The 20,218-nt window shown below is 41.2% G+C and overlaps 3 protein-coding genes across 4 annotated transcripts; 1 reads left to right on the top strand and 2 right to left on the bottom strand.

Annotated features, from left to right (window-relative positions):
* The first annotated feature begins 355 nt into the window (after positions 1-355).
* On the top strand, positions 356-3,742 carry LOC100824521 (glutaminyl-peptide cyclotransferase). The gene is made up of 11 exons (XM_003557234.4): positions 356-715; positions 827-883; positions 1,276-1,311; positions 1,439-1,503; positions 1,612-1,675; positions 2,147-2,264; positions 2,347-2,444; positions 2,908-2,978; positions 3,085-3,112; positions 3,220-3,274; positions 3,370-3,742. The coding sequence occupies exons 1-11, from the start codon at positions 398-400 to the stop codon at positions 3,477-3,479; spliced, it is 1,020 nt and encodes a 339-aa protein (XP_003557282.1). The 5' UTR covers positions 356-397; the 3' UTR covers positions 3,480-3,742.
* LOC100842002 (glycine--tRNA ligase, chloroplastic/mitochondrial 2) lies at positions 3,709-14,880 on the bottom strand. The gene is made up of 34 exons (XM_003561191.4): positions 14,445-14,880; positions 14,249-14,330; positions 14,088-14,151; positions 13,800-13,855; positions 13,642-13,719; positions 13,154-13,228; positions 12,827-12,897; positions 12,497-12,613; positions 12,300-12,401; positions 11,615-11,735; positions 11,410-11,496; positions 11,139-11,225; positions 10,588-10,689; positions 10,280-10,343; positions 9,766-9,821; positions 9,126-9,197; positions 8,637-8,719; positions 8,421-8,469; positions 7,923-7,985; positions 7,615-7,704; positions 7,426-7,512; positions 7,218-7,292; positions 7,079-7,137; positions 6,810-6,903; positions 6,518-6,736; positions 6,331-6,425; positions 5,838-5,928; positions 5,649-5,753; positions 5,528-5,566; positions 4,930-5,019; positions 4,609-4,710; positions 4,340-4,421; positions 4,164-4,249; positions 3,709-4,059 (listed from the first exon to the last, which is right to left on the bottom strand). The coding sequence occupies exons 1-34, from the start codon at positions 14,831-14,833 to the stop codon at positions 3,961-3,963; spliced, it is 3,231 nt and encodes a 1,076-aa protein (XP_003561239.3). The 5' UTR covers positions 14,834-14,880; the 3' UTR covers positions 3,709-3,960.
* A 120-nt stretch (positions 14,881-15,000) lies between these two features.
* LOC100824216 (peroxisomal acyl-coenzyme A oxidase 1) lies at positions 15,001-19,762 on the bottom strand. 2 transcript variants are annotated; one of them, XM_003557233.4, is made up of 13 exons: positions 19,289-19,762; positions 18,476-18,584; positions 18,318-18,379; positions 17,954-18,163; positions 17,730-17,817; positions 17,486-17,648; positions 17,191-17,389; positions 16,805-17,002; positions 16,474-16,605; positions 16,252-16,372; positions 16,017-16,127; positions 15,811-15,880; positions 15,001-15,708 (listed from the first exon to the last, which is right to left on the bottom strand). In XM_003557233.4, the coding sequence occupies exons 1-13, from the start codon at positions 19,439-19,441 to the stop codon at positions 15,315-15,317; spliced, it is 2,010 nt and encodes a 669-aa protein (XP_003557281.1). In that variant the 5' UTR covers positions 19,442-19,762; the 3' UTR covers positions 15,001-15,314. The 2 variants fall into 2 exon arrangements, with proteins under 2 accessions (XP_003557281.1, XP_024313654.1); XM_024457886.1 differs by lacking the exon at positions 19,289-19,762 and adding an exon at positions 18,669-18,698.
* Between the last annotated feature and the right edge of the window lie 456 nt (positions 19,763-20,218).

Below are 20,218 nucleotides of genomic sequence, written 5' to 3'. Positions count from 1 at the left end.
ATTCTTGTCGAAATATTACATGTATTTAAACACTTTTTAGAAATAAATACATCCATTTTTGAGCAAATTTGAAACAAAATTATGAAACGGAGGGAGTAACAAGTATTGGCGAGGGGCGGGGCGAAAGACCAACTAAGCCTCATACTAGGATCTAACGAGAGCCTATTGGATCGCGCGAAATTAACGATTCATGTCCATCTGGGTGTCTTAAAATTTTGTTTTCAACTGAGAAAAAAGTGTGACAGCTCGAGAGAGAAACTGAAAATCAAATCAAATCATGATGGTTTGTGCAAAATGTTTCAAATCAGACAGTTAAAAAGGTCCAATTCACGGTTAAGGATACAAGCGCAACCAGAAGAGCGGTCAAAATCCTGAACAGTTGACCTTTCTACTCCAAATGACCTCCGGCTCCCGACGGAGGCCCCCGCCGCCTCGCCGCCGCGCCACCATGCCACCCACCCCCATGTCCATATCCGCCCCCAGCGCCTCCCCGCCGCCTCTCTACCGGCGCCGCCGGGTCATCGCAGCCGCCGCCGCCGCACTTGCCGCGCTCCTCATCCTCCTCGCCGCCGCCGCATTCTGGCACCCTGACCCCCTACCGGCGGCGCTCCTCCGCCGCATCCCGGAACCGGCGAAGGCCTCCATGCCCTCCACCAGGTTCTACTCGTTCGACCTGGTCCGCGAGTACCCCCACGATCCCTACGCCTTCACCCAGGTAAGGATCTGATTCTCTCCCGTGGGGAATTTTTGCTTCCAAACTACTTTCTCGATTTTGATTTCTTTTGAGTAACATGACGCATTGTTTCTGCTCTGTGCTGTATTACAGGGTCTCTTGTATGGGGGAAACAACACTCTTTTCGAGTCCACTGGCCTTTATGACAGGGTAATGTGGATCTCTTCCTGTGGATTTGGTTTCTTGCCTCTTTAGTGATGACATCCAGGCTCCGATTTAGCTTGAAGATAGAATTGTTTGCTTGCCTTTTTCATACTGGACATTGTAAGATCAGGCTCTTATTTGATGCAAATTTGACATGCTAAGAAAACCTCATTGGTTTAATATGGCAATGATAATGGATCAGATGTGGTTTGGCTTGAACTATTCTTGGTATGTGCGACTCCCTAGTAAGAAAAATGCATGGGCATGATAGGTCTCACACCACCCTATGGGGCAAGGTGCTAAATGTAGTCTTTCATTGCTGCAAGTTGCATTTGTTTGTTTCCTTGCTTTTCTTAATTCTCTAAGTACTAAATGTCTCTACCTTTTGTTCTGAACAGTCATCGGTCCGACAGGTTGATCTTCAAACTGGAAAAGTACGTTAAATACTTTGCTTTCCATATTTATCTCTCGCAACACAGTTCAACTTCATTTCTTCTATAAACATTAAACTGTCTTCATTGAATTCCATAAACCGTTAACTATCACTTTGTCATTTCTCAGGTTTTAGTTCAGCACCAAATGGATGGACATATGTTTGGAGAAGGTCTAACACTTCTTGGTGACAGGTAGATAGACCTCTATTATAACAATTGCTTTCTTGAATATAATGGATTTATTTGCTTCTATGGTACTGCTAAACCTCATTTCATTTGTTTGAAACTTCTCTTTTGCAGATTATTTCAAGTTACTTGGTTGAAGAAGGATGGATTTATATACGATCGACATAACTTCAGCAATGTAATGCTGCTGCCCATGTTTCTGTTTTACTACAGCTACAGATGATTCAGATGTTTTTGTGTTGATCCCAAACACCCACTTATCAATATGCTGTCGGCTGGCACTCTTGTGAGATATGCATTTACAATCATTTCACCTTGCATTTTTACTGGTCGTGTTTCAAGTTGTTATCAGTCATTTTAGATTCAAATAAAATGTCCAGTGGTGTTTGTCAAGTTTTAGACATACTCCTTACACTCTGGGATTGATTTCCACCTCCAGAAGCTCGTAGTGGCAGATTCACAGATTTGTGTAATACAAAGTTGTACTAAATCAGCGACACTTATTGGATCGGAGGGAGTACATAGACTTGCACCTTACTTAATCATAGTTGATTGTAGCACATACTCTGCATTTCAGTTATTCCTTTCTTATCTATTGTGGTTTCTTGCTAATGTATGGGGTAACTAGTTAATGTGTTCTTTGCTGCAGCGTGAGAGTTTTACCCATAAAATGCTTGACGGGTGGGGCCTCGCTACTGATGGAAAGGTTCTATTTGGAAGTGATGGTACCTCAAAGTTGTACCAGCTGGATCCAAAATCACTTGAAGGTAATTTTGAGTTATTCACATGCTTGATTTTCTGTTAGTTTGAGACTTCATTTTCTTTGGTTTGACATCACTTTTGATTCAGTCACGAAGACGGTGACCGTGAAATATCAAGATAGTGAAATTCCCTATCTTAATGAACTGGAGTATATAAATGGTGAAGTATGGGCAAATGTCTGGCAGGTTAGAATTATTATGCAGTATCATAGTCTAACCATATTACATTTACGTATTAACAGGTTGGTCAAGACATAGGACCAGAACATATCTCATTAGTATAGCTTAGTGCTGTTACATCGCTACATGATGTCATTTGTAAATGCTTTGCCCATATAAAATGTGGATGTATTTGAACAAACTGTGATATGGGGTGTGCCTTAATTTTTATTGATCACCAGGTTTTATCTTGTGTCAGTCCTTTTTGAGGTACAATGGTGTTTCTAGAGTAGAGTTGTGTCAGATTTTAGATCATGATTAAGCCATCACATGGCCCCCACCTAACCAATGCACATACAGCTCTAGCTAATGTCATTTATATTTTAGCTATGTATTTTCCATGTAATGTCTTATTATACTCAAGTAATATATATGATCTAACAAGACAATGTGAACTGCAACTCTCAGTATTCAAAGCTATCATATGTAGACAGATTGCATAGCTAGAGTTTCACATGAAGATGGCCTAGTTGTGAGCTGGATCTTTCTTCATGAGCTTAGGTATGTCCAGAGTACAAATGACTGCTGTTGTTCTATGCCCATTTTCTTGCCACTGAGTTTTTCCATTTGAATAATAATTGATGTTTCGGTCCTTGCAATTTCGCAGGAGACAATTATCGAGGTCTGGCAATATGGTAAGCACTCTATGATTTATTGCCTAATTGTGTGGTTACACAGAAAGAGTGTGTAATCCAAATCCAGTGAAGTCGTTACATGACATTAAATCTCTTCCATGTTCCAGGATATTGATGTTTTGAATGGTATAGCTTGGGATGAAGAAAAACAAAGATTGTTTGGTGAGTTTGTCCGCACATTCAGTTCATTGTTCCTGGGCAGGCTTCTCAGATTCTTCTGAACACGGAGCTATGACTAACCCTTTCGCTACTCACAGTGACCGGAAAATTGTGGCCAAAGCTTTATGAGATTAAGCTACGCCTGGTGGACGGCCCCCCAGATGGATCCGTAGAGAAACTATGCCCAAAGCCAAGATTATATCGCTGAGAAGTGTCAACCGATGCCGCCTGGTCCATGGGACATCAAGCTGGAAGAATGTCATGATTGGCACATGTATTACACCTGATTTGAGGCAATGGGCAGTTCCCTGTTCGAGATTTTTGTTGTGTGTTCATAGTGATCGGAAGGGAGCTGCTAATCAGTTTCATGCTAGACACGGGTATAGTTGTATAATTATGTTTCCTCCTGATGTAAAAGATTCTAGTGCAAACAGCTCTAATCACCAAAAGAACAATTCATTACAGCACAAACATTTCTTGCTCTATACTTAGTTGTCTAGTTGTTCATACAGAGAAGTGGAGAAATTAAATGCAGTTATGATATGAGTCAGCTCTAATTGCATGCAGTGAAAGCAATCACTGTTTTTCCAGTCATTTTTTTCAGATAATGGCCAGTAACAAATGAACAAAATTTGGCTCCAACTCCAGGACACAAACTCAAAAATGGGACACGATGCTTGCTCCAGAGGCTAAAACCCTGGTAAAACTGAGAGATCAGCTATTCCCTTGGTCAAACCTGCAATCTTTTCTAGCAGCGCCAGCCGATTGTTGCGGATTTTCTCATCTTCCTGCCCAAGGGGCCATTACCAGATACAAAGATTAAAACGAGAAAACGGTACACGAAAGGATTCATAAGGTCCAAATGCATCTTAAAACAGAAATTTACGCTCACCGCCATGACGAAAACGTTGTTGAAGAAATCTTCCAGGGGTTGTATCAAAAGCAGAGAAGCCTCGGCAAAGGTTCTAACATCAACACCTACAGCGTGGTGAACAGAATACAGAGTGAACAGTATGAACTGCAGATATGAAACTTTTCAATTTGAAAAACAAAAATAGACTTGTGTACCAGGATGAATCTTATCAGCAACCTTCAAGTAGGAAGTCCACAAAGCTTTTTCTTCATCTTTCTCAAATACACTTTCATCAACCTGCGTATTTCATTCACGGTGAGGAAAGAAATATTGTAGCGATGACCAGACAAGTATCCCACTGGTGATGTGCTAGTCCTAGTCGTTGATACATACTTTACATCCACAAGCTTAGTTCATATTCAAGCTGCAATCTGAGTTCGTTACTGAATTATGATGGTAAATGTCTATGTAGAACAGCAAGTACCTCCAAAGCAGACTCAATTTGTTTTCCACGTATAATTCGAGTTGGCCTTGAATACGCTTCAACAATTTTTGGAAAAAATTCAGTTGTTGAAAATGCTTCCATCTGCAAGTGTCCACATAGCAAGATCATCACCACAAACTCAGGATGCTTATATAAATTTCAGCAACGAGATAAGCATATACACCGAAATGCCAAAATTTTACACTGTAATTATGCCAGATTATAAATGTGCAATGTTTGAAAACCAGATGTAGTTTCTAATCCACAGAGTATTCAAAAGAACTGAAGAATCTTAAAGTTTAGCACTATATGACATCTTACTTCAGCTGCTGTTTGTGACGCTAGATAAGGGCAGTTTGCACGCTCGATAAGAACTGACCGGACTATTTCACAGTTAATTCCCTCGTCCACCTGATAAAAGAGAGGAAATAATATGTCAGATTAAAAAGGAGTGAATTTTACTCGCATATAGTTCAATTGACCAAGTTTTGGTGAAACTCACATATGGGCACAATACTTGAGATACAGCCATAAGCAGTTAAATATTACTATGTCAAAAATCGGATGGTGATAATAGCAGTAAGAGGCAATATTAATATTATCATAGGTGCTATTCTGGATAAGCAACATGGTGAAGCACGAAACAGTTATACATTTGTCTACTGAATCCTCCAATTGTACTCTCTGTATGTCTTACATACATCATATATACGAAATTTGTTTTCCTTAGTTGTCTATGTGAGAATAAAACAGCATCCACTGAAACTATTCTGTGTGGCTGAAACATGTCTTTCCAACAGTCTATGTATCATCTACACTTATCTTCGGTACATCCCTAGAGGGTGGAACACCAGAATATTGAAGAACAGCCTTATCTGTAACTCTATTGTTATAAATAACAGCTCAAGAAGATACGTACCAAAAGTTGTTCCAATCTCCGCGTTACAAATTGTACTACCTAAGAAGAATTTGATCAGAGTTATCACAAACTATGTATTCAATGAACATGTTACATGCTGATGATTTGAATATACACTAACCTCATTTATAACGTCACTGTCTATTCTTATAGGTTGCACCTCTGCCACTAAGGTCAAGGCCTTCGTGAGGTCAAAGTTCATCTTATTCTCAACCAATATTTGGACCTGTATAAAATATATTATGAGAACATTCTATATATAGTAATGTTTTCTCAGAAAGATGTGATTTTCCAGTTTAACTTCCCTTACCAGTCCATAAGAGACCCTTCTCAGTCCAAATGGATCATTCGAAGAACTTGGTTGACATCCAGCTCCAAACAGGCCCACTAGGCTATCCAATCTGTCAAAAATAAAAGGATTGCAGTTCTCTAATATATATCAACTCACTTTGACGAATGAAATGCAGTGTTCCATCTAGGGAGTCCCCACAAGATATCTCCATGCTAAACTGCCAATACTATCCAATTGTTCTGTTCTGTAAGTACAGGTTCGTGTAACTGGTACAAAGCCCTACTATGTACAACAAATAATAGCGGTAAGTACTACAGTCCACTGTTTTGTTCAAGCAATTGTACAGAAAATGACACAATGGCAGAGCATCCTGAATAGTAACCCGCTATGATGATTGACCATATATACCAGCAGAAATCATTAGCAAAACCAAGGTTCTCTGAATTTTCCAACATGGAATGTTTTGAATTTAGCATCCAATGGACAATGGCACTATGTGTGCAGGAAGTACCTATCAGCAACCGCGAGGACTATACCAGCATCTGTTTTTGGGAACACATCACCGGAGAACCTAGGAAGTGTTATCTCAAATAGTGCCTCTGCAACCTTTGACATGAAAATTTACTTAGCCAAAGATGATGAACTGATTAACTTTCACTAAAAGTTGACAACTGTATCATATTGGAAGAACCGGCAACCTGTTCTGGAAGACCATCCCTTAATGCATAATGGCGTGCCATAATTCCAGCAAGTGAAGTAAACTCTGTAACAATGGAAGTGGCAAGATCTGACATAGCCAATGCAGCTGCATCTTTGATAACTGGGATCAACTTGTCATTTATTCCGAGAACAAGGGTCAACTCCGCAACAACATTTTCAACACGTGTCATTTTGTCCAGCATTGTACCAAGTTTTTCCTATTCAATTTATGTAGATAAAATAAGAATAAACAGAACACAGGAATCTGAGGAAAAATTTAGTGCAACTCACATGAAAGAGAATGCTCCTGAGCTGGTCTCGAAATTCAGACAAATTCTTCTGTGTATCCATCTTATAAAAGAATTTAGCATCCTCATACCTTGCCCTGTATTTGTATGCCAATTCAAAATCTACAGTTGACTGAATTTCTCTTTCCAAATAACAAAATAGAGGACTGAATTTCTCTACTGTTTGTTCATGACAAAATATTGGCTCTCTAAAATGAAAATCTGCACACTACAAATGCGATTCGAAAGATCTCCATTAAGCCTTTGCATAACCTGATTACAGCTTCATTCCCTTTGCGGACCACTTCTTCACTAATAAAACCATTAGCAACCTAGCAACAAACACTGAATTAAAACAAAGACATAACCGTCACCCAATTGTGAAGTATATAAGGGTCAGCAACCATCTTACAGTAATAAAATACGGTAGCAGATTGCCTGTAGACTTGGAGGTTACAGGGAAATACTTCTGGTGTTTCTGCATAACCTGTAGTTGAGGTTTTCATTAGAAAACATGCATATTTTAATGGACTAATCATTTGTATAAGTAGTTTTCAAACCACAAAACATTTTAATGGACTAATCATTTGATAACTGTCATCATCAAAATCTGAGCGTACCGTTATCAATACATCTTTTGGAAGTTCTAAGAAGGAATCATCATATCGACCAAGAATGGGCACAGGTGCCTCCACAAGATTGACAACCTGCATTTTGCAGTTTGAAATATTTGAGGAAAAACCGCAATTTCATCCAAGAAACTTCTGCCAAAAAAAAAAAAACTGAATGGGGAGGGAAAGAGCATCTACCTCCTGCAGCAAGCTATCAGGTGCAATGAAAGCCCCATCAACTCCTTCAGCCAACATACTAGAGTCATCCAGGATTTTTGCTTTGCGGTCCTGCAGTTGAGTGGTGTAATAAACTTGAGATGCAGTGAAACCTGGAGTGCTGATTAGTTAAAAGTTATTAATGGGGTAATTCGTATTTTCCTTGTTTTCTGTAGGCTACAAAAGTTAGCCGAAGACACCAATATACTAAAGTGAAACAAATAGTACAAAAATTGACTTTCTGTTATGAACCCTCCATAAAGGTTTGCATATGAGCAAGTTAATCTCACCTGCATATCAATCAAGACCCCAGCTTTTTCCACAGTGCACAGATATGATTCTGCAGTTTCCACCTGAACAATATAGAGAGCTTTAGATTACTTCGTTAACAGTTATGATTAGCTGGATCAGCGGAAATAAGTAATTCCCTAATCTCCCTACTGGATGAAGAAAATCCACAAAAGAAGGAACCTCCGGAAAATAGCATAACACCTTTTTCTCTAAAAAAAATACTGTATCCCACAGTGTTCAGGACTAGCAAAAATCTGTCAAGAACATTCACCGATAATATTTTGCTCTAGTTAACATAGTTTTTGTCCATGACAGTGGCCAGGACAGATATTATATCCTGACAAGGGAAAGGAACTAAAGCCTTTCAATATTGCTCTCTGCAATACAACGTGGATAACTGGATGTGATACCTTTCAGTTTACACAGCACTATTTACATCAGAATAGAAGTCAGAACATGAGAAACTATAAGAATATACATGAAAGTCCAATGTGTACCTTAAAATTTGCCAAAGAGGAGTTACGTAGGCCACATGACTGACTCCCACTGTCCGATTGCAAATCATGGTCATAAACTTATAATTGGAAAATAGATCTCAAGGAGTTGCTTACATCAAAAGGGCATAGACTTTCCTTCCTTTGAAGTATTTCTTTTCTCATATCAACGAATTACAAAAAGTAGAAATTAAAATACATCACGCACTAAAATATTACCTTGAGATGCCAGCAAAAGAAAATGGCACAACAACATCTCCATGAAGTGCCAAGATCCAGCGTATTGGACGACTAAACACAATCTGCAAGTGAAATTACCCCAAGATGTTACAAAAGAGAAACTTAAATAGCATGCGAATACGAATTAAACCCGTAATGCGATCTACAAAGCATACCACTCAAGTAAAAGGAGAACTACTGCCCCTCCCCCCCACCCCAAAGTAATTTTTTAAAAGTAAAATAGTCGATTTTGGAAATCCCAGGAGGCGAAAGGGTATCTACAGCTAAGTTATACATCAAACTGCACTCGTTTTGCTTTTATTTGCAGAAAAAACACAACACGTTTAAAATAATAATAAAAATAATAATAATAATAATAATAACAACAACAACAACAACATTAGCAATGTCAGTGATAATCAAGACACGGTAACTGAAGTGTTTAATCTGATCTTTGTAGAGAAGAAAATTCAATGTACAAGTACATACATTGGAGTTCCAGCGCATAGACTTGGGAAATGAAATACCAGATATTATAGTAGGTAAATCCTCAGATAGGACCTGCAATTCACATCATTCAATGTTGAACAGGGCCAGAGAAAATGGACGTATTGCCAAAAGAAAATTTAAGGCCCGCACATCAATAAACAAACTTTAACTATAGTGTGCTACGTACTGGATGGCGCAGGGTGCTGAGAACAAGATCTAAATTATTATAAGCCACTAATATCCAGTATAGGTGCTGATCCTACTAAATACTAACCCAGCAGCAGAAGACATAGCACTAAGTTTATTGTGAGTTATGGAATTTGACTTCCCATAAAAAGTGCTCAATGCTGAAGTAGGATTTCCCAAGAGTTTACAAACAAATAAACCTAATCTGGCTAAATTGATTTCTTGACCAGAAATAGAGGCAGCAAATGTTCATCATTCTCATTCCCATTACCCAGAAGCTCATTCCCTAAACCCCCTTGAATATACAAGGTGTAACACCATTTTCACTCTCTTCCGAATGATGCTGATCAAGGAAGCGTCAATGAATCATCTGTTTATCAACAACCAAATGCCCTACTTACTGCAATTTGCCTGATACAATCATCTTTCAAGAATATAAATGATAAGAAATAACCTCATCAGCATATCGTGCAGACTCTTTGACACGAGCATAGATATATTCTGTTTTACCTGAAAAATAAATATGGTCAACAAACTTGAGACCTCTTCATGGAGCAGCGTAGCCATCTAGTAACAGTAAATAGTTAGCAGGCTCTTTTTTTTATTAGAGAGAACATGCATAGATGCTTTGAACTTATTTTCATTGAGTGGAGAAGCAACATAGTTACAAGGCTACATTGTTGTGTTGGTGATTTTGATTAATCTAATCAAAGCAGTACCCAAATTTTTAGAAACTAATTAGTTTATGCAGAATAGGCAATTGGGAATTGAACCTAACATCGTGATACTACCCAAGATGAAAACAATAAGGGTCCTTCAGATCATCAATTCTAAGGTAGATTTGTTGCTATATGGGATTCTCCACACAAATGCTAACATGCCACAAGAATGAAAATTTCAGAGGGGAAAAACATAGAGCGAGAAGTGAGCAACCAACTTATTTGAAGGCAAAAGAATGAGTTGCATACCATCAATTCTCCTGTATAAACAATCTATTGGAACATTATTCTTTCGACAAAACCCCTCAGCAGCCTGAATAAGGACAGAAAATATTATTCCATAAAATCCCTGCCTGAATTAGAACAGAAAAAACTACCATTTTGTTTTCCTTTCCCAGCCTGAATAATGAGAAATATTCAAAAAAGCACAGATACTGTCTAGATTGTGTAAAACTGTAATGTCACTCCCGACACTTCTTCCTTTTTGCATGCACAAACTTGTGCACAAGCAACAGAGAACCCAAAGAGGAATTCCAGCTTCTTGATGGATAGCTAACCTTACTAGGTTTTCCCTCTTGATCAAATGCCTTCGCAACTGGTGGACCACGTAATTCAACCTCTTCCTCCAGTTGCTTCATACTAAGATTTTCAACAACAACCTGCAAATCAAAGCTAAACTTCTTATAGCTTCACAAAACAAGCATAAGTAAATGATGTTTACCAAGATATATCTTGTTTCATAGATGCCCCCTTTTTAATGCATATCAAGTTTCTATTAATTTCTATGCAACAAAAAAATACATATATATCTAACTCTGTCAGCTGTTCTGTTCCTACTAAAAAAAAGGATGGAGAACCGTACTGACTGTTTCAATATTTCTCCATCATGCACTTTGCACTAGATTTCATCACAGTTTATTTCTGTAATTAAGCACAAAAATTCTGCCCCTGGATCTTTACTCGCACTGGAAGACCACCTTTGCACAAAGATCATACACTTAACTGGCAAAAATCTTTGAGAGAGCTTGACAAACATGATGATTAAAATAACCAATGAACAAGAAGGTTGGGAACTTAAATGTAACAAGAGTCAATATGATAGGGATACCGTTAATCTCCGTGGTGTCCCATAAGAGTGCACCTTCCCATGGCTCAGTCTACGCTTCCCTAGCATTTGAACCAGAGATTTCTCAAGCTGGAGAAGATCATCGGGAAAGAAAGTCAAAATCGTTCGACCTTGAAATAAACTTCAATGTTCAACAAGTGTCATCACGTTGTTTCTATGTGGACGGAAAACCATGTTGAACCAATTGTAGGCTCAAAATCTCTTTTGATAAATACATAATCTCGTAAAGGTGCAGGAGGAACTTTGGATTTACTTGTTCGGTTGCTTCTATCACATCATGGGGCGGCAACTCTTCTGTTCCTATTTCAAGAACAAACACCTGTGGCTGCCCCAGTACTTCCTATTGATAGAAACCAATGCCGTGATAAAAAAAAGTGTTTTTGTTGAATGTAATGCATTCACATCATTACGTGTTAAAAAAACACTCTTGTCAATACATAGCAATGTAAATCAAATACCTTTTCACTAAGCTTTTCAGAGACATGGGGAGAGATAAGATTAGCCTCTTGGTAAGTGCCCAATGGATAACCAATGTCCTCTCGTGTTTTCAGCCAAAGCTGGGAACATTGACGAGCAAGACTGCAAAAAAAAGAGAGCAGGATTAGAGTTTCTTTATTCTGATTAAAATGCAGAAACTAAAATAAATACAGTTAGTTGAACATCAACCAAGAATAAGGAATGGCAAAACACCAAATCAACCCAAAAGAAGAAGATAATCTATCATCGATGTAACTTCAAAGTCGGCATCACTGTTCACTGAGGTTAGAGATAAGTAAAATTTATTGGAGTGACAAAAATCTCAATATAACTTCAACAAAAACGGGGAACGGTATACCTCCTCCAGGGAGAGAGGGAGAGAGAAAGATGCGCTCAACATATGTTTTTTTACAGTAAACATATGTTACTAAAGTAGAGTTAACTGATCGAATAAAGATGACAGGACTGCATTAATATCTCCTAATAATCAGTGAGTGGCATGAGGAAAGAGATGTCAAGTGTATGTTGGAAATCTACATTACTGAATAACAAGCAGAACAAGACACATACGGTTCATACTCGTGCAAAAGAGGTGAAACTGGAAATTTTCCAGAATCCAATGATGAGAAAACACATAGAAAATAAATAAGGAAAACAAGTTTGTACCTCCGCATGCGACCAAAGTATCGCGCACGCTCAGTTACACCAACAAAGCCTCTAGAATCTAGAATATTAAAAGCGTGCGAGGCCTTCAGAACCTGGTCATACCTAGTCCATTTCAAATCAAAAACCACCTTATCAGTTCTTAACAATTTACAGCAAGTGTCTACGAAAAAGGAAGAATAAATATCGGTGAAGCATACGCAGGAATTGGCAGCCCGAGTGATAATAAAGAGCGAGCCTCTTCTTCAAAATTGTCAAAGTGCTTCTGAATGTGATCAACGTTTGCATGCTCCAAATAGTATGCACTCATCTCTTTCCTGCATCAGGAACCAGAAATGAGGTCTTGATATCTAAGCATGGGTCTTAGTATACTCAAGCATTGATACTTTTCAACTAATCTAATTCGACAGGGACAGCACGAACACTTCAAAAAATTGCTATACATAATAGATAAGAATAATATCACATAAAATGCTAAAGAAAAAGAGATGGTACATGTAGCTTTCCAAAACTGTGGAGAAGAAACATACTCATTCTCAAGGAATAGTTCTCCATATGTAATTCCTTCAGTGTATTGTATCTTTTTGAAATGATCTACTCCCTGTCAGAACATCTAAAACAAAGTAAGGTCAGCTCTTTCAATGGGCATATAACCTAGCAGAGCATGGTGGAAATTGTCTTTCAGTGGGCATATAACCTAAAAGAGAAATCAGTATTGGTCTATTAGATCCTTATGCTGTCAAAAGAAATGGATTTTCATGCGTAAAGGAGGTAAGATCCAGAAAAATGAAACTGTACTAAACACTGTACACGTATAACTCATATGGAGAAAAATATACAATCACTACTGGACTTACCTGAAGAGACATGAGGATACGTTCAAGTCCATATGTAATTTCGACAGAAACCGGCAGCAATGGAAGGCTTCCTGACTACAGGGATGAAATTTCAGTGAACTTTATTTTAAAAAGGGTCCAAATATTACAAGGGAATTATACATGGTCAGAAATTTGAAAAATCAAGTTCACCAAAATAGTAGGCGTGGTTAAGGAGTTCATGCAGTTAGTTGTCAGTGATACTGTGGACTGCAGCATTCTTGCTATAAACGATCAGAAACTTGTTTGTCAGGGGTCCGTGCACTTTAGCATTCTAACTATAAGTTCATATACAGGGTTCCAACAACTTTCTGGGAGTTGCTTCCTAACACAAGAAAACTGTGCATAAATGCTAGAGAATAAAGCAAACTTTAGAAAGGACTGGTTTTCCTTTTTTTTTTGAAAAAGCCCCACATTGGGCATCAATCTTAAAAAAAGGCACATGGTTTGTACAATTTGATTAATTTTACCTGCTGAAAATATGTGAACTGTGTGATTTCCATGCCATCCATCCAAACCTCCCAGCCCAATCCCCAAGCACCAAGAACCTGTCAATAATGGGAAGAAACATCGATAAAAGGGGGGAAGACATAAAAGAAGAGGATAGAAAAAGGGGAAAGAACTTCACCGGACTCTCCCAGTTGTCCTCCACAAAACGGATGTCATGTTCATGAACAGTGATGCCTGAGACAGAAACAATCAGAACCAACCGCTGACTTGAACTATCTCTTATAAAAACTCATCAGAGAAGAAATGGATGAAACATTTAGGTAAAAGAAATACAATAACATCGGACGTGCATGCATCGGGCCCTTTATTTAAAAACGAAAAGAAAGAAAGATATGAAGCGTTATGAGATCACTCTTCCTTGGTTTCTGTGAAGGCTGAAGCTATGTGAAGGTTTTAAAAGCAACACCTAAAGCTGAAAGGCTGTGCAGAAAGAGATCCTGCGAGTTCCCTGGATCGGGCTTCAGAATGACCTGTTGGGCAGGCACGACAGACGACAGCGATGTGCAGCAATCAGTAAATGGTTTAGAGTTTGAGAAGGGGAACGAAACAAGAGGATGGAACATTCACCTGGAACTGAGTATGGCGCTGAAGCCTGTTCGGATTGTCGCCGTATCTGCTATCGTCCGGGCGTACACTTGGCTCCACATAACTTGACGAGAGAAAGTGTGTACAGGCAAATCAGAATTGGGAGCGAATGTATCAATTGACGGTTGCATTGCGTTTTGTAACTAAGATGCAATGGAAGAATTAGCTAATAGCTTACGCGACGTTCCATGGCTCGGGGCCGAGGACTCTGAGGAAGGTGAGAGGGTTCATGGTCCCTGCTCCGACCTCGGTGTTGCTGCATTGCATGACGGCGCATCCGACGGAGGCCCAGTACTCCTGCAGCCGCTGGATTGCCTGCTGGAAGGTCAGAGCCGACGGGGAGCTTCCCTCGCCGGTGGAGGAGGAGGAGGAGGAAAAAGAGAGTGCTGTCGGGGCCGCCCCATCGGAATCGGAGCGGGCAGATAGTAGAAGTCGGCGGCGGCGGCGGAGGCGGAGGCGGTGGCGCGGGCGGGAGAGGCGGGTCGGGTTAGGAGGAGAGGTGAGGGCGGAGGGGGTGATTAGCCGGTGCGCGGCGGGCGGGGAGAGGAGGAAGAGGGGAGCCGCCATGGCCAAGAAGCAGCAGCACAAGGAAGAAGAAGAAGAGAGGATAAGGCCCGGCCGGGGGATGGAGCGGGAAGAGCATTAAGCAAGGCAATCCGTTTAGTATTATTATTTTTTTGATTGAAGGGGATCCATTTTGCTTTGACACAAACCACCTCCACCTCACCAAATTATGAAATTATTATTATGGCAGGTTTTTTATTAATGATAATGAGCACTCGCATAATTCAAGATAGTATCATGCCAACCCCATTCTTTGAAGTACATAGAATAGACTAGAATAGAATTCACACACTTGCTAAGTTGCCGGGCACCATCTTGCTGCCCACCAATAACCGAACCACAATAAAAACCGTGCTAATACTACTACCACCGGTACAATTTTTATTCTCTTATCTTAGTCTACCAGTCATCTTCTCCTTGATTATTGCTTCAGATTTTTCACCAGTACAAGAATATGTAAAACGGATCACCACCATCATCAGCATTATAGCCTGGAGAGCTTGAGCTGCTGCTTGAGCAGCGGCCGGAGGTGCTCGTGGTACCCGTCGGGCACCACCGTGTCGTTCAGGGGGTCCTTCCACGCCTCCTGGTACAGCGCCGGGTACACGTCGCCGTCGTACCGCCCCAGGACAGACCCCAGGTAGTGGTCTGTGTAGTCGAACGCGTCCACCAGCGCCACCGCGTTGGGGCGCACCGCGGCGTAGAGCTTTCCAAGCTGCTCGTTCGCCAGCGCGCCCTGCTTGGCCGTGACGCAGCCCGTCGAGAGGAAGTCACCCAGGTGCTTGTGGAGAAGGTGGAGAGCATAGATGTTGCAGAGGTTCTGGAGCTGGTCCTTCACGCCATGCCCTGGGATGTCCTGCTGCAGTTTCTCGATGAACCTACGGCGGAGGGAGAAACGAGGGGATGAATGGTTGTTGTTCTGGGGGAAAATGGAGATGTAACAACAGGGTTCGGCCACAAAGACTGATGACAATACTCACTTGGTCACAATAATCAACTGCACGTGAGCCACGGAAGCCTCGAGCAAATCAGGGGACAGCTCAGAGAAACCTGCAAAGTGACCCAAGATCGTCAATGTGGTAATTTTCCAGGACATGTTACAAGAGAATGTGTAACATCGCTCATCAAGAGTAACCACAAAAAAGGGTGGGAAATCAAACAAAATAAGATGGAAGGGGCTGCCAACCTTCTTCTTGGCTTGGTGCCTTGCTTATGTTCTGGGCACAATTTACCGCCATCCTCAGAGCCCTAGCTTCAAATACCTCTTTTATGACAGCAGGATTAAGCCATTCTTCAGCTGTGGAGAACCATAAATACATGAATTGGTATGATGATCAATACAAGGTCCAATAGCTTCTCCCTGAGGCTCTGGACAAAATAGTTACAATATGAAGAGCCTGCTTGAAGATCTAACTGGGTACCTGTATTTACAGCACATTTGGATTGCATCAAATATTGTATGTTGCCCATGTAAGCTGTTGTCCCAACAGGTTGCTTCCCAGAAGCCAGTTGAGAAACAGTCTTCATTAGAAACCTTGCAACCTTCAGAGGAGCACCAGGTTGTGGTTATATTATTAGCCAAAACTGAACTAAGGTTTAACAAAACAGACACGATTCATCAAAACTAGGAATACCATACTAACCTGCAAAAGCAAAACGACATTGTCTCCTTCATAAGTGCAAGCAGGAACATAGACTGCAAACAATTCAGGAAGCCCACTGCTGTTCAGGTAACCATGTCCACCACAGAGCTTTCGGCATTCTTCAATTGCATCCTGCACAACAGAGAGAGCCTAACGTTATCACAGAACAATTAAATGTGAAATGCATCCATGATATAGACTGACCATCAGACTGCGCATGTGAAATCTTAATTCTAAGCTTTGGCAGGACAGTTAGTGTGTTACAATGGAGCTTCAGCAACACAAGTAAAATTGTTCATAAGGCATTAATAAATTAAATCGTTATACGTACAGCTGTTGCAGATGTTGTCACAGACTTCAGCCCAGCAGTACAGGCATGAGCCTCGGGCAGTGTTGAGAAATCCTTAGCTTCAAGCTTTTGTGTGACATCAGTGTATAACCACTTCAGCCACTCACCCACAAATCTAAATGCATAAGCTGAAGCCAGCAAAGGAAAGAGCCTGCTCTGTTGAGTCTTGTAATTGATGACCTGTAACCAATTTGAATCTATTAGTCACGTGGTAGTGTAAAGTTGAGTTATCACTTATTAAACTTCATCGGACATGACTGATTTAACTTCTAGTAGGAGTTTTTGACATAGTAACAGATTATATAGAAAACATCTTCTAAAACACAGGAGGATGCATAAATGACAACCGGAGAGGCTAGCTATAGTACCTGAGTCTCAGGGCCACCAGCTTGAGCACCAAACTGCTTTCGGATAGCGCTATACCTTACAGCAATGCAAACAGCACGGGACAAAGCCTTGGAAGCATCCGCAACAATTGTTTGACGAACGTAAACCATTGTCCCATAAAGCAGCTGCTTTGGAACATTGGAGTGGACGTATTTTCCCTCTCTTGTGACTTGCGACAGCCTAGATGAAATATTTAGAAGGGTTACATCAAATTATTAGGACTCATGTGTTAACTGTTAAGTGCCAGAACAGAACATGACAATCCAATGGACAAACCTCATCAACATTTGATCCCTTGGGATGCGCACGTGGTCAAATCGTAGAACACCATTATCCATACTGTTATATGCACCGCTGCCAAATTTTCCACCAATATCACCAAGAGTAATGCCAGGAAGCGGAGAGTGATCCTCTAAGCTTCGCAACTGCACAATGAAACCTGAAAAAAGGAAGCACATTAGTCACAATCCGCAAATGAAGAGCCCACTTAAATGTCACCATAAAAGGAAAAAGACTGTACCATGGATGCCATAGTCTTTTCCTTCAGTTATCAGACGAGCATAGACGACTGCATGAGTGGAAGCTTTTCCTAAGCCACCAGGCCACCACTGCACATGGAAATTGGAAAAGGAGAATCATAAACTACAAATTTCAAATCCCTACGGAAATAGTACCTTAAAGAAGAAATCGAACCGATGTTAAAATAAATAAAACAAAAGCAGAAGTAGGTTTATTTAATGTTACCTTGCTGGAGGTCAGAGTTGGGCTGTGCACAACAAACTCATCAGTACTTGGATCAAATGTGGCAGTTGTCTCAAGACCCTGAACATTTGAACCGTGACCGAGTTCAGTCTGAGCATAGCATCCAATAATTTGGAACTTGTAGGCCATTGGTAACCACTTCTTCTGCTGCTCTTCAGTGCCTTGCCCTTTTATAGCAGGAACAAACATGCCCTACAAGAAGAGTATTGCATAAGGAATAATAATTCATCCAGCATAGTGTAGGACTAGCTCGCCATCAGCACATGCATAACATGAGTGAAAAACAGCCAGATGCTTTAGAGTTCGTACGAACAAGGATATAAAGAACCAGTCAAAATAGGCATACCCAATGCAGATCAACATAACCAGGCTGGTCCACGTATAGCCTCAGCAAATTTGCTTCCTCTTCTGTTAATCCACACACAAAAAACATGACCATGCATCAGTTAAATAGTAGTTTGCATAGAGCAAATGCTCAAGACAGCTCGGGTTCGTCCATAGAACCTGTAAGACGTAGCTCGACGATGCGCTTCCACGCATGTGCGGCCTTTTTGAGCGTGTCCTTGAACAGCTCCTTCCTGGGGAGCATCGTCCTGGTATCCTTGCGGAACACCTAGATTGTTGGGAAGGAATGGAACATAAGCAAACTTTTAAATGTTTCTAGAAAGAGAAATTACCAGTTTGCCGTCATCACCACCTCAAGTATCAGCATAATGTAAATCTCTCGGGTAGAATACTCAATACAGAACCTTAATAGCAATAGTAGGCAGTGTTGATCCTTTAGTAACAAAGAAGAGCTTTACTTATGTACATGAATGATTGGAAGATGAGGATCGAAGCTGGAAAAATCATAGCATAGACATCCTATGAATCTACTATAAAGACCCATAAAAGCTGCTAGCAAAGTGAGTAGTATTTTGTAAAGTTGAGCGCAGCCTGTGCGATCATGTGTGAAACTGACGGCTGATTCCGCCGGTAAAGTAGTGGTAGAGGCAATTCTTGTGCACTGCAGTGTGGGAAGGAAAGGCAAGCTTGGTGTAGCACAGCCAGGTCTGTAGGCAGATCGACCTGAATCAATAAGTATTACTAATGACAAAGCAGGAGGATGGGTACTACGGGATCGTCTCTGCTTGGGAGAGGTAAGCAGGTGGTAGGTGGGGAACCAGTACGCACATCTAATCCAACCCAATCTAATCCGGGGGCAAACAAAACAGAGGCTAGCTAGGTCGCTGGAGAAGCGAGATCCATGGGGAGGGGAACCGATGGGATCGTTGGGGAAGGAGCAGGGAGGGCGTGGATTATTAGTGGGGGTTTTACCGGGTCGGAGGCGACGAGGCGTGCCATGCGGTCGTTGACCTCGACGGCGTGGCGGGAGCCTGCCCAGGCGACCTTCATGCCGTCGACGTCGAACTGCGCCGTGGCCCTCTCGCCGGCGAGGTGGTCCGCTTCCCCTCCGTCCGCCGCCGCCATGGCTACGCTCCTGTTGGGTTCCTAGGGTACTACCGCTGCTGCTTCCTCCGCCTGTCCTTCCTAGGCGGCGCGGGGATCGAATTTGTTGGTGGCGACAAGTGGTTAACTAGTAGGAGTCGCCGTCGTGGAGTGTTGGTGGCGGTGGTGGTATATCCGTGGAGATATATGGATCGAGGCAGGAGAGGCGGGCGAGAAGCCCGATGCGGGTGCCGGGTTGGAACGGAACGGGAATTGAAGACCAGCTCTCGCAAGGAAGAAATTAATGGCGGGCTGTCCCTTTGTGGTTGGTCTCCTTCACTTGCGTCCTTGCTCGTGAAAGCTGGTTTCTTTTTAAGCCGCGTTCTGGTAGGTGGTTTTATGGCGTGCGTCACGTGCGGTTTTCTTCGTCTTATCTTTCTTTTCAAGTGGTTTATCTCTTCGTCACGATTACCATCCATCCATCCATCTATCTATCTATCCAGTACACCTTGTGATGCTATTTTTTTTTCTTTCTTCGGTTGTCGTCCTTATTACTTATTGCAGTTGAAATTCCTACTACTACTACTAGTATGTCATTTTACGGTTTGGTCATAACTGTTCATATCTCTTTCTTTTTCTTTTATCTTTTTTTCGGTTCAACGTATTTTATAAGAGCGATCAAGCATGGAAGTAGCATTGTTCCACTCGTATTCTGCCTATATGCACCGTCGCATGGTCTCTTCTTTCTTTCTCCTCGCATCGGTTTCTCCGCACGTCCGAATCCACCTCATGTGCAAACACTCGCTTCGTCTCGCGATA

This window comes from Brachypodium distachyon, chromosome 1, assembly GCF_000005505.3.
Source record: "Brachypodium distachyon strain Bd21 chromosome 1, Brachypodium_distachyon_v3.0, whole genome shotgun sequence".
In the NCBI taxonomy this organism is placed as follows: Eukaryota; Viridiplantae; Streptophyta; class Magnoliopsida; order Poales; family Poaceae; genus Brachypodium; species Brachypodium distachyon.
This window is presented reverse-complemented; position numbering and strand designations above follow the sequence as displayed.

What these genes read in the sequence shown, in the direction of transcription:
- LOC100842002 (XM_003561191.4), bottom strand. Translation starts at nt 14,833, where the DNA reads ATGGCGGCTCCCCTCTTCCTCCTCTCCCCGCCCGCCGCGCACCGGCTA. An exon ending in GGGTCTTGATTGATATGCAG is followed by an intron (nt 7,705 to 7,922) that starts GTGAGATTAACT and finishes ACTCAACTGCAG; the next exon opens with GACCGCAAAGCAAAAATCCT. An exon ending in GGGATGGTCTTCCAGAACAG is followed by an intron (nt 6,426 to 6,517) that starts GTTGCCGGTTCT and finishes TTCATGTCAAAG; the next exon opens with GTTGCAGAGGCACTATTTGA.
- LOC100824216 (XM_003557233.4), bottom strand. Translation starts at nt 19,441, where the DNA reads ATGGCGGCGGCGGACGGAGGGGAAGCGGACCACCTCGCCGGCGAGAGG. An exon ending in GCCTCGTCGCCTCCGACCCG is followed by an intron (nt 18,585 to 19,288) that starts GTAAAACCCCCA and finishes CCAACAATCTAG; the next exon opens with GTGTTCCGCAAGGATACCAG. An exon ending in CTGGTGGCCCTGAGACTCAG is followed by an intron (nt 17,003 to 17,190) that starts GTACTATAGCTA and finishes AATTGGTTACAG; the next exon opens with GTCATCAATTACAAGACTCA.
- LOC100824521 (XM_003557234.4), top strand. Translation starts at nt 398, where the DNA reads ATGACCTCCGGCTCCCGACGGAGGCCCCCGCCGCCTCGCCGCCGCGCC. An exon ending in CCACTGGCCTTTATGACAGG is followed by an intron (nt 884 to 1,275) that starts GTAATGTGGATC and finishes TGTTCTGAACAG; the next exon opens with TCATCGGTCCGACAGGTTGA. An exon ending in GGATCCAAAATCACTTGAAG is followed by an intron (nt 2,265 to 2,346) that starts GTAATTTTGAGT and finishes CTTTTGATTCAG; the next exon opens with TCACGAAGACGGTGACCGTG.